Here is a 13,701-nt window from a genome sequence, read left to right on the forward strand (position 1 = left end):
CATAAATCTCTAATGTGTAAGAACATTAAAAACAAAACACCAAACCAATACTATTAACATATTAAAACAAAAACCAGGCAATTCCTTAATGTTATCTAATACCAGTCCACGTTCAATTTTCCCCGATTCTCCTTTTACAGTTGGTTTATTTACATAAGGATGCAAACAAGATCCAAACATTTCATTTGGTTAATTCTGAATCTCTTTAAATGTATAGCAGTTCCATGCATCCTTTCCCTTTATGCACTTTTAAAAAAAGGTCTATAGGTTATTTTCCCTATGAATTTTCTTGCATTCCATATTGGGTTGATTGTATTCTTCTGGTATTAATATATTTCTCTATTTTATATACTTCTTTTAAAATTTTTTTTTGCTTTTTAGGGTCACACCCATGGCACATGGAAGTTCTCAGGCTAGGGGTCGAATCAGAGCTACAGCTGCCGGCCTACTCCACAGCCACAGCAACACAGGATCCGAGCTGCCTTTGTGACCTACACCACAGCTGACAGCGACACTGGATCCCCAACCCACTGAGTGAGGCCAGGGATTGAACCCGCACTTTCATGGATACTAGTTGGATTTGTTTCTGCTGCACCGTGATGGGAACTCCCTATCTAATATACTTCTTGAAAATTGTATTTAAATCTAGAGACTTAATTTTTTTTTTTTTGGTCTTTTTGTCTTTTCAGGGCCACACTCGCAGGATATGGAGGTTCCCGGGCTAGGGGTCCAATCGGAGCTGTAGCCGCCAGCTTATGCCAGAGCCACAGCAACGCGGGATCTGAGCCACATCTGCAACCTACACCATATCTCACAGCAACGCCAGATCCTTAACCCACTGAGCAAGGCCAGGGATCGAACCCCCAACTTCATGGTTCCTAGTCGATTCGTTAACCACTGAGCCATGACAGGAACTCCATAGAGACTTAATTAGACTCATTGAGGTTTAAGTATTTTTGGACAGGAGTAATTCAGACTGCATACCATAGCAGGAGATGCATATTTCCTTGGCTGTCTCACATTCAGGGAAGTGTTGATTGACCAATGGATAATTAGACTGATCCAGCCATTACAAACGTTACAATTACCCTTTTCATGTGGTTTTGAAAATGGTGGTGACTGTCAGATCTAGTGGTTTTTAAGAGTTTGCAAATTAGAACATTCTCTAACACCATACACAAAAATAAACTCAAAGACCTAAATGTAAGGGCAGATACTATAAAACTTCTAAAGGAAAAATAGAAATTTCTAATGTTATCATCCTGCATGTATTAGCTGTTATTTTTCTATAAAGAATTTTCCTCATCGACATCTTTAAAAATTGAGGTATAGTTGATTTACAACATTACATTACTTTTGGGTGTACAATATAGCGATTCAGTATTTTTACAGATTAAACTCCACTTACAGTTATTATAAAATATTGGCTATATTCCCTGTGTTGTACAATGTATTCTTGTGACTTATTTATTTTATGCCTCTTAATCCCCTACCCCTCTTACGTCTTTCCCTCTTCCCTTTCCCCACTGGTAACTACTAGTTTGTTATAATTTGTTCTCTGTATCTGTGAGTCTGTTTCTTTTTTGTTATATTCTCTGGTTTTTTTTTTTTTTTTTAGATTCCATATGTAAGTGATAACAGAGTATTTGCCTTTTTTATTTACTAAACACAATACCCTCCAGGTCCACCCATGTTGTTGCGAATGGCAAGATCGTTCCTTTGTACGGCTGAGTAATACTGCTCAGAAGAAAATGTGGGAGATTTTATATATGTATATGTGCGCGTGCACACACGTGTGTGTATATGTATGTATGTATGTATATATGTATCCATACATCTTCTTTAGCCATACATCTGTTGATGGACACTTAGGTTGCTTCCATATCTTGGCTATTGCAAATAATGCTGCTATGAATATTGGGGTACGTTCATCTTTTCAAATTCATGTTTTCATTTTCTTCACATAGATACCCAGGACTGGAATTGCCGGATCTTATGGCAGTTCTATTTCTAGTATTTTGAGGAACCTCCTTGTTTTCCATAGTGGTTTCACCAATTTACTTTCCTACCAAGAGCGTACAAGGGCTCCCTTTTCTGTACATCCTCACCAACATTTTTTTGGGGGGTCTTTTTGATAATAACCATTCTCACAAGTGGGGGTTGATCTCACTGTGGTTTAGGCTTGCATTTCTCTGATGATTAATGACATTGAGCATGTTTTCATGAGCCTGTTGGCTATCTGTATGTTTTCCTTGGAAAAATGTCTATTTGGATCTTGCGCCTATTTTTTTAATCAAGTGCTGACTCTCCTCCTTTGCTCTATTTATTCCTTTGCCCCTACTAATTTCCCATGCTTGTGACCCCACCCCCCATTTTCTCCTTCTTTTCTTGTGTCATGTTGCAGATAGAGAAAACCACACAGAACACTTAATGTTAGTGTTCAGATGCTGGGACTGTACCTTGTAGTCCAGCCCATCAGAGCAGTTAAAGACCACACACTGGATGGCAAGAGCCTTTGCAAGGTCTTTGGTAGTCTCGGTTTTCCCAGTGCCAGCAGGACCAGCTGGCGCACCTCCCAGGTCGAGCTGCAAAGCCCCCATGAGGCAAAGGTAGCAGCGATCCTAGAGAAAGGATAAATGGTCATTATTGAAGGAAACTGCCTCTGGCCACCAATGTATAAGTCCTTTCCTTTCTATAGCAGGAGGGTCATTATTTTTTTTATGAAAGGTTCTATAGAAGTGGGAGTATCCTAAAAAATCCAGGCGCATAATGAAATAACACAAATCTCTGCTTCCCAAAGACGCATTCATGGCAAATCCTTTCCAGGGTTGATGTTAGATGGAAACTTTTCAGGACTATTTTGATTTTCAAAAAGCAGTCTTACGTCAACATGAATCTAAATGTTCAGTAACTTACCGTGAGAGGAGTGATAACTAATCTTGGGCATGCACCCAAATACTCATAGCCATAAGTGTACTGAGAGAGCGCCATCCTCGCCACACAGTTGTCCACGTCTATATCCCAATAATAGCGCAGCTGTCTCTGCCAGTCAAAGGATTCAACTGCCTCTACCTTCGTAAATGATAACAATGATACACATATTAGATGCACTCATTTCAGAAAGAAATATATGTTTTTATTTAAAAGAAATAGGTACCTTGGCTTGAACAAGTTCGGTGACTATATCTCTGGCATGTACGTCAATAGTAATTAAGGCAGTTATGATGTTCCTGTGTAGTTTAGGAAGACTGCCTCGGACTATAGCAGCCAGGGCATTTAATCTCTACAGATTAAAAAAAAGAATTTGTAGTAATTAATTTTCAAAAGTCAGCTTACATGTATATCTTTTTACTATTAAATTTGGAATAGACATTTGCCAAAACTATAAAATTAGCTATAAAACTAGAAAGTTTTGGCAAATGTCTATTCCAATTTTCAGCAGATCTACAATTCTGTGACCAAACAGGACAACAGTTTAACTTTTTAAATTTCTGTAAGACTTCTGTGGAGTATTATCTTTATCCCTATTTTATGTTAGAGGAAACTGAGGGTCAAGACGGTAAGTAAATTGATGGCAGTCACAGTTATAAAGTGGCAAAAATAAGACTTGAGTAGACATTTGCCTTGAGGAAAGCCCAGGCTCTTAACCACCATGTGATAATGTTTCTAGAGAAGATTGTTCTCCCTAAAAATTAAAGGTGATTAAAGTAGTGCTCCTCATTTTCAAATATATATATTTTTTTGATAATCAGAAATCCTGAGCATTTTAACCAAGCCAATGACTGATTAACTGAAAGCATTTTTCTTTTCTTTTCTTTCTTTCTTTTTTTTTTTTTTTTTTGGCCTTTTAGGGCCGCAGCTGTGGCATATGGAAGTTCCAGGCTAGGGATCAAATCAGAGCTGCAGCTGCTGGCCTACATCATAGCCACAGCAACGCGGGATCCGAACTATGTCTGTGACCTACACCACAGCTCATGGCAATGCCAGATCCCCAACCCACTGAGCAAGGCCAAGGATCAAACCTGCATCCTCGTGGATACTAGTCGGATTCGTTTCCGCTGTGCTACAGTGGGAACACCTGAAAACATTTTTCAATAGGTTGAGCTCCTGATTTTCATGTAAACACATCTTTTTCAAAGAAGAGCAGTGCCTCTGAAGGCCCTGACTCACTGTGCTGAATCCTCATTCTGGCTGACCCTGATCAGGGCCACCTCTACTCAGGCATGGATGAGACTTTCCTTAGCCAGTCTTTCTGTCGTTGCAGCTCTTTGAGAGGAAGTGCTATTGAGGACCTTCATGAAAGAATTTTCTCTTATTTCAAGAAAATTATTTCCTCCTTTTTCTGTTTTAAGGGTGATTCTTTAAAAATGCAACATGGCTTGGAAGTAGAATTGAATTTGGTGTTAAAAGATTTTACACAGCTATAGTGGCATTTCCCAATGAGAGCTCAAAAAATTCTTGTAGGATGGTATTTAATTCATTCAATTATGTATTGTTTTGTTGCTAGGTTGCCTGATGCTTCTATAAAATAGTAGAAAAGCATATGTTGAACCTAAGAGTAGAAATGACACAGATCTGGTGCTTTTCCTGGATTGAATAAGCTTCTGTGACAGACAGCCTGGATATAGGATGCAATTCCTCCTTAAATGTTGCAAACCATTATAATCCTGACATTTTCCTCTTGAATTGTTTTTTCCTTCTGTTTTTAACAACATTCATATAAATATACACAAAATCAAGGTAGTATTGCTGAGAAAACTTGAACATAAATAGTTTTAGTGAGAACCCCACCGCTCTGCATGTCATGTCAGAGGATTACGATGTCTGAAGTGGCAGATTTGCAATAACCATGCCAGTAGAAGCCACTGAGACCATCTTGCACAGACAGCAAAATGTTTCATTGTCACTGTGCCATAACCTCACCTCAAAGTTGACATTTTCAAAAGCTTCCAGGGCCTCTAAACGGTTGCCGTCTTCTTTTTCCAAACAATCAGTCATATCTCGGCACCACATGATTTGAGAAACGGTCAGGATCACCTGCGTGGAGACACCTTCCTTCAGTGTGTGACGCATCTCAGCAAAACAGGATTTGCAAGGAGGGGAAATTTAAGGAGGGCAAGCTACCTGAGAAGGGTGGCCAGCAATCACCCATTCTGTCCTCAGTTTCCCTAGATAGTCAGCAATGGCAGCTTTGCACAGGCGCCGTAGAGATGTGAACATGGCTTCCTCCACTTTGCCCAGCCATTCCTCCACGTTGCCACGGGCCTTGAGGCCTTTCCCCAGGCTAACCTGGAAGGTAATTGGAGCAGGGGTAACGTGGTTCCTGGAGGCTGCACATCCTCTCTACTTCCCTAACAGAACCTTGGGTGGGGGAAACATGAGCTTGACCACAAATACTAGAACTTTCTTTTTTTCTTTTTCTTTTTTTGTCTTTTTAGGGCCACACCTGTGACATATGGAAGTTCCTAGGCTGGGGGTCAAATTGAAGCTACAGCTGCGAGCCTATACCACAGGCCACAGCAACGCCAGATCTGAGCCGCGTCTGCGACCCACACCACTGCTCATGGCAACATTGGATCCTTAACCCACTGAGCGAGGCCAGGGATCGAACCCACATCCTCCTGGATGCTAGTCAGGTGCATTACCGCTGAGCCATGACAGGAACTCCCTAGAACTTTCTATTGGCATCCCCCACTACAGCTCTCTCAACCCACCTGTGCTCAGTGCTCTATTTCACTGCTTCCCTTTGGTACCAACTCCTGGAAGGTGGAGTGTATGTGCACTACATGAATCCCTCCACTTTCTTTTCCTACTTGCTGCCATCTGAATTTTTTACTTCAAACACATCTCTAAACCTATACAGGTCATTAAGGTGACCAATATTCTCCCAATTGTCCAGTCCAACTGACACTTTTCAGCTCTTCTCCTCTTTATTTCTTGGACTTTCAATGACCTGACTATCCTGCTTGTCTGGGCTTCTACAACTATTCTTTTTTTTTTTTTTTTTTTTTTTTTGTCTTTTTACTATTTCTTGGGCCGCTCCTGCGGCATATGGAGGTTCCCAGGCTAGGGGTCGAATCGGAGCCGTAGCCACCGGCCTATGCCAGAGGCACAGCAACGCGGGATCCGAGCCACGTCTGCAACCTACACCACAGCTCACGGCAACGCCGGATCGTTAACCCACTGAGCAAGGGCAGGGATCGAACCCGCAACCTTATGGTTCCTAGTCGGATTCGTTAACCACTGCGCCACGACGGGAACTTCTCAACTATTCTTTTCTCTTCCCTTCAAATGTCCTGTTTCCCTGGACCCTAGCCTAGGTCTTCCTCTTTCTCTTCTTCAGCACTAGAGATGAGCAAAATTCTATTGCAAGAGGATCAATTTAAGACAAGTAAAAATTTTTTGATTTATAATACTATATTTCTTTCAGGTGTACAGCATAGTGATTCAATATTATTAGAGATTAAACTCCATTGATAGTTATAAAATATTAGCTAGATTCCTTATGCTGTATATATATCTTTGCAGCTTATTTATTTTATTCAGAGTAGTTTGTACCTTTTAATCCCCTATCCCTATTTTGTCTTTTCCTACTCCCTGCTCCCCACTGGTAACTACTAGTTTGCTCTCTACATCTGTGAATCTGTTTCTATTTTGTTATATTAACTTGTATTGTTCTTTAGATTCCATGTATAAGTGCTAGCACAGAGTATTTCTCTATTTGACTTACTTCAATATGCATAATACCCTCCAGGTCCATCTATGTTGTTGCAAATGGCATTATTCCATTCTTTTTATTTATTTATTTATTTACTTATTTTTATTTTTTCAGGGCTGTACTGTGGCATATGGAGGGTCCCAGGCTAGGGATCAAATTGGAGCTCTAGCTGCTGGTCTATGCCACAGCCACAGCAATGCCAGATCCAAGCTGTGTCTGCAACCTACACCACAGCTTACTGCAATACTGGATCTTTAACCCACTGTCAAAGACCAGAGATCAAATCTGCATCCTCATGGATGCCAGTCAGATTCATTTCTGCTGAGCCATGACAGAAATTCCTATATCATTCTTTTTAATGGCTGAGTAATATTCCATTGCATATATGTACCACATCTTCTTTATCTATTCATCTGCTAAAGGACACTTTGGTTGTTTCCATGTCTTGGCTACTATAAACAGTGCTGCTATGAACATTGGGGTACATGTATATGACAAGTGAAGTGTTTATGGGCCCCTGCCACTTACACCATTGTGTTATACCTGGACTGAAAGTTCTGGCATTTCCCTGCACAATTCCTCTATATGGAATGCTCTTCCTCCCATGTCTCCTCCTTATCTTTCTTGGCTGCCTGTAGGTGTGTGTCATTATCCCCTGTGAGGTCACTTGGGTCCCCATGATCTGCTAACACAGTCACTTGCATGGTATTCACCATACACCAGGCACTGTGTAGTGCCCTGCAGACACTGCAGCCAAACAAGGACAACTTATACTTCATAGCCTCCACTGGGTACTGTTCTAAGTAACTGACATAGAGAAACATTTGAAAAATCCCTAGCAGTTCATTAATTGGGCACTATTACTAATCCTCATTTTACTGATGAGGTTAATGATTGGGAGTGAAATCCAGGTGGCTGGGCATAGAACCAGCTCTTAACCAGTCCACTTGCATGCCCCTTTTGGAGAATTACGACCTGGTTCGTTTTTTTCCATTCCATTCCCAAGAACAAAGCACATGCCTCTGTTATTGCATTTACTGTAGGTGTTTCAATTGTTTGGCTAAGTTTCTACTAGACTCTGAACTCTTGGAGGGCAAGAATTTTTTCTTGGTTCTCCTTGATATTGCTGAGCCAGCAGAGTAACAGATCACAGCAGCACCTGACTGTATGTTTAGAGTGTCAATGAATAATCCTCTACCCTCAACCCCATGAGAGTAACAAAGTTTACCCATAAAGAATTATAAATAGGAGTTCCCGTCGTGGCGCAGTGGTTAACGAATCCGACTAGGAACCATGAGGTTGTGGGTTCGGTCCCTGCCCTTGCTCAGTGGGTTAACGATCCGGCGTTGCCGAGAGCTGTGGTGTAGGTTGCAGACGTGGCTCGGATCCCGCGTTGCTGTGCCTCTGGCGTAGGCCGGTGGCTACAGCTCCGATTCGACCCCTAGCCTGGGAATCTCCATATGCCGCGGGAGCGGCCCAAGAAATAGCAACAACAACAACAAAAAAGACAAAAGACAAAAAAAAAGAAAAAGAATTATAAATAAAAACACCTTACCCTTTCTCCCTCAGGTGAAAGCATCGCTAAAATATCATTTGTGTAAACCTTTTCTGGCTCTGCATCTATAACAGGAATTTTGCTCTCAGTTGGAGGCATGAGAGCAAATTCGAGCTTTGAAATGGAGTCAAAGCATTTCCTTAAGTGCGGCTGCACAGCTTGGGGGTTTCGTGTCTGGGCCAAAATCTCCAGAAGTTCATCATTTGACAAGAAGTAAAATCTGGATTAAAGAAAATATGTAAAATGTAACTTGGAGCAAAGCCTTATATAGATATGAGAGATAAATCCCTTAGCCCCATCTCTTCCCCATACCCCGATTTCCTGGACCTCCAACCTACTGCTCTGGGCTTCTGGGGAGGCCACGTGTTTTTAACTATGATTGTTATGAAGATTAGTGCAGATGCATCTCAAACCTCTAGAATTAATGCCTTTTACCTAAAAGGTAGATATTTTTCAGAAAAATCGCAAAAATGGTAACACTTGCTATAATACTGATTTTGTTTCATGTCTACTTCTCAGCTTTTGAACTCCTAGAGTGAAGGTACATTATTTGTTTTTCCAAGAATATAGCCTTGTACCTCATGCATGCCTGGTATTCAATACATAATTTATTGAATAGGTGCATGGGTAGTTGTGGAAACCTCATCTGTTTTTACAAATACACAGCTGTGGGCCATGCTGGTGAGATTATGCATGAGATTTTCTTAGATCCTGCCCAACAGAGCCATGTGGAGGCATAAAGATACCCTATGAAAAAAAACTGGAGAAGGGGCACACCTGGATGCCCGGGGATGAAAGACAAGGATGAGGTCTGGCCGGAGAAGGTATTTCAGTTCATAGAGGAAGATGCCTATTTGAATCCCTCAAGACTGGAGGGATCCTATGAGCTCCTGGGAGGCTCCCCTGTGGAGAGAAGGGGCCAGATGGGTACCAGCCATGTCAGCCTTCTCCTCTCACCTTGCCTCTCCCTGCTTTCCTTCCCAAAGCTGGAGACCTCAGAAACCTAATAGGAAGTCGGGAGGGTTGACCACTACTCATCCTCATCATCACTAAAGCCTTCAGCCCTGCAACAGGCTTGGGCTGGAGAAGGGGGAGGTTTTAACTCTGAAAAAAGTTTAGAGTTTTGATAATTACAGATTATTTACTGGGCTAAAGAGATTATTTCTTTTGCATTATTATTTGAGAATGACCAGAAAATACTTGAGACCTGCTCAAGATTTTTTTCCAGGGAGCAGGAAGAAACTAGCCCCAGCAGAGAACACAGAGGCTCTCATTAGAAATAAAGATATTTGGGGTGGTACTCCATCAGTCCTCCTTCTTTGAAATGCTAGGTACAGTAATAATTAATTTGTCCTCCTGCTTATTTGATAATGAAACAGGTAAATGTCAAGATTGGACCTTGAGCCCTGTGAAAGCAGCAAAAGTGTTGTGTTCATCTCTTGTCCCCAGGACCTAACTTGCCCCATGGCTCATAGCAGGTCTTCATTAAGGTTTGGAGCGTGACATCAATGCAGCGAGAGCCTCCTGATATTAAACACTGCAGACCTAGTGGATGGAATTCTAAACAAAAGGAAAAATAAAAGCTGATACTTTTTGGTGTTCAATATTATCAAAGGTAAATCTGTGTCCAGGTTTCTTTAATGAGCAAAATTCAACATGCAAAGAACCAGGAAAACCTAACTAGCTCTCAAGAAATAAGAAAAAAGACACCAACCCAGATGACCCAGATGTTGGAATTATCAGAAAAACTTTTTAAATCAGTGTTTGCAATCATGATACCAAAAGAGAAAGCAAGTGCTTTTGAAACAAATGCAAAAACAGCAATGCTCAGCAAAGAAAAACAAACTATTTCTAAAAATGGAAATTTAGTTGTACAGAAAAATACAATAATGGAAATTAGAAATTCACTGGAGAGCCCAATAGTAGAATGGATATGTCAGAGGACAGAGTCAATGAACCCGAAGACAGATCAACAGAAATATTTCAATCTAAAAAACAGAAAGAAAAAAGAACAGGGACAAAAATGAGCAGAGTCATAAAGACCTATGAGACAATATCAAAAGATTTAGTATTCATGTTATATGACTCAGGAGGAGAAGAGAGGTACAGAAAAATATTTAAAGAATGGCTAAAAATTTCCCGAATATGGTGGAAAAAGGTAAATTTACAGATCTAAGGACCTCAGTGAATGGCAAACAAAATGAACTAAAAGCAAAAAATAAACTAAATTAATGAAAGCCAGAAGATAGGGGGACAACATTTTTAAAGTACTGGAAGAAAAATACTGCCAAGTTAAATGTATAGAAAATGTACTTTAGAAATGAAAGTGATTTAAAGACATTCTGCAATGAAAGAAAACTAAGAGAACTTGTTGCCAGTAGACCTGCTTTAAATGAAATGCAACAGAAATTGAAAAACTGGTCATATAATTCACATAGATGTTAAACAAACAACAACAAAGCAGTGTACAGATTTTCTCTGGCCTGGGGAGACCCAAATTGGAACCACTGATTTAATAAACAATAGGCACGTTCCAAACCTCAGCTGCTTCTATTGTTTCCCATGTTGCATGAATGCCATTTTAGTAAGATTGGCGTACATTCTTTCAAGCCCAACCAGTTCTATTAAACTCAATCAAATCTTCCAGATCTTGGATATCTTATGCATACTCAACCCCTGTCCTGGTACCCACAACACCACCTCTCAGTCAAATAACCCACATAAGCACCTGACCTTGGCTGACTCAAGTGTTCTTCCTAGGAACAGACCTGCAGAGTCATTTCCTTAACCACTCACAGGAAAAATCCATGAAAGAGGAACCATTCGGTGATGCTCTCTGTGTTACGGTACAATGCGCCCTAGTGACTGAAGTTGGGGTCATACAGAATTATGACGTAATGGTGTATGTACATGACTCTCCACCTGTTAACCAGGAGCTCCATTAGACCAGGGATCTGACCTTTTCTTTGTATCTTTACCACTCTCAGCAAAACATTTGGTGTGTTTTTTAGAATGAGGGGATGAGCAAAACTTTCACTTGGAATTTCTGAAATGACCTCAGACAATTTCTACAGTGACACACTCAAGCCATCAATTAACCTAAAGAGGCCAGCTCAGGCAACATGGATCTCTAGCTTTTTACACACACACACCTGTGGACACACTCACACATGCAGAGACACACATACACACCCAGCAGTGGAACAATGCTGTGATCAAGAATCCTTGTAGGAGTTCCCGTTGTGGCTCAGGCAGTAACGAACCCAACTGGCATCCATGAGGATGTCAGTCCGATCCCTGGCCTCCCTCAGTGGGTTCAGGATCTGGCATTGCTGTGACCTATGGTTCTGATCCCACGTTGCTGTGGCTGTGGCATAGGGTGGCAGCTGCAGCTCTAATTCAACCCCTGGCCTGGGAACCTCCATATGTCACAGGTGCAGCCCTAAAGAAAAAAAAAATCATTCTAGCACCTTGCATACTTAGCCACTTAAACTTTCATCAAATTTTGTATCTTTATCACTGAGACTTATATTCCCCAGTGAAGATATTAGCTTTCATCTTTCAAATATCTTTCATCTTTCTCTCTCTGGTTCCCTGATGTTTTCAGACTATAGTTTGTTTTTAAGTATAGGCTTAAAAATTAATGGATATTCTTAACTACTAATATCAGAGGTAGCTTTATAAACTTACCTTGGAAAGATAACTCTTTTTGATTCTAAATATGCCTCTAGACACTTCTGAATTTGGTCAAGTAATGCATTATTATTTTGAAAAGTCTCCAGAAGTCCTGGTCATTGAAAAAAAAGTATTGGTAAAATTGTGTTACAATAAATAGAGAATATATATACTGAATGGAAATAAAATGATATTAACCTCTTTAAAATCTTTGGTTTTATTTGGTAAAAGAATAGACTAATAAAATATGGGGAGGTTGGTTAAGAATGTTAACAATCAAGTGAATGACAAATAGAGTCTTTGCCAGTTCTGAAGTTTGGGAACACTAGCTGGGAAGTATAATGGGGCTTCAGTTGTATTAGTGATTTCTCTTTATTATGATGGGCAGTATATACACAGATAGGTGTCTGTGTTACCATTCTAGATTTCATATTATTGGATTTTGTGTGTGTGGATCTCCGAACAAAATCTCATAGCAGTAGTAAGTATAATTGTCTTTCTACTTTTCCCAACTCTTGCCACTCTGTCAAATTGGGCTGTTTGACTCATTCTGGGAAGGGGTGGTTTTAGGAATAGTTGTAGCTCTATTTGTCATTCACTTATTTTTCATCGTAGTTAGACTCCTCATCTGAAACATAAGTGGTAAACTTATATTAAACTGTGTATTTCTTGACTTGAAATTATTTATTTATTATTTCTATTTTTATTAAGATAAATACTGTTGTTATGAACATCATCCATGTTTTCTGGTACTTCTCTAAATATATGTGTGTGTGTGTGTGTGTGTGTGTGTGTGCGCGCACATGCCTAGGAGAGGAGTTGATGTGTTACAGGTGTGTGCTCACTTCAAATTTACTGGAAAATGCCAAGATATTTTCTTAAGTGTTTGTACTATTCTGCATGCCTACAAGAAGTGTCTGAAAATGTCCATTGCTCTAAATCACTGTCAATGTTTAAGACTGTAAACTTTAAAAAAAATATTTTCCAATCTATTGGGTATAAACTAAAAAAAAAAAAAGAATGTTAACAATCATCTTTATTAATTTTGTTATTTGACACAGTTGAATAAGTATTTATTTACTTACTTTTAAATTATTTTCTATCTTGAACATTTATTACTTGTGTTTTTGTTTTGTTTTTTTAATTTTTTTTTTCTTTTATTGGCTTCCCCTTGGCATATGGAGTTTCCGGGCCAGGGATCAGATCCGAGCAACAGTTGCAACCTATGTCACAGCTGTGGCTATGCCAGATCCTTTAACTCACTGCACCAGGGCCAGGAACTGAACCTGCGTCCTGATGCTGCAGAGAGGCCACCAATCCCATTGCGCCACAGTGGAAACTCCTCAACAAGCATTTAATTTGAAACCTTTTTTTCTGGCCTCCTTCACTTTTAGAGGCTGAAGGTGCCACCAACCAGAGTCAAAGGACTGCCTTCGCTTTGACCCTCTAAACAAAGGCATTCACTAAAACACTCCACATTCTCTGTCACTTTCTTACTTATGTCTTGTTTCCTCTGCATCTTTAGATGCTGAAATTGTGGCAACAGAATCCTACCTCTTTATCACTAAATTTTAGAGTCTCAAGGGAACCTCACGTCTCATGTGACATTGCCATTTTGGTGCCTGTCACAGCGCCTGGCTTCCTCACCTGCCCAAGAATCAAATCCATTCTTTTTCACGGCCTCCAAGGCTCTGTGTGATCAATGACCCAATCCAATCCCCAACCCCCGACCCAAGCATGCTCCCCTCTCCAG

General features: G+C 40.3%; 1 protein-coding gene across 1 annotated transcript in view; it reads right to left on the reverse strand.

Moving 5' to 3' along the window:
* DNAH6 (dynein axonemal heavy chain 6) overlaps positions 1–13,701 on the reverse strand; it is a 258,349-nt gene that overhangs the window by 155,157 nt on the left and 89,491 nt on the right. Inside the window, exons 23-29 of the mRNA XM_047781653.1 lie at positions 11,964–12,060; positions 8,274–8,493; positions 5,125–5,289; positions 4,924–5,037; positions 3,158–3,283; positions 2,917–3,072; positions 2,460–2,621 (exon numbers count right to left, since the gene is read on the reverse strand). Of these exons, the coding sequence (XP_047637609.1) occupies positions 2,460–2,621; positions 2,917–3,072; positions 3,158–3,283; positions 4,924–5,037; positions 5,125–5,289; positions 8,274–8,493; positions 11,964–12,060 (1,040 nt within the window). The remainder of the gene's footprint in view (positions 1–2,459; positions 2,622–2,916; positions 3,073–3,157; positions 3,284–4,923; positions 5,038–5,124; positions 5,290–8,273; positions 8,494–11,963; positions 12,061–13,701) is intronic.

Source organism: Phacochoerus africanus, chromosome 5 (genome assembly GCF_016906955.1).
Source record: "Phacochoerus africanus isolate WHEZ1 chromosome 5, ROS_Pafr_v1, whole genome shotgun sequence".
Classification (NCBI taxonomy): domain Eukaryota; kingdom Metazoa; phylum Chordata; class Mammalia; order Artiodactyla; family Suidae; genus Phacochoerus; species Phacochoerus africanus.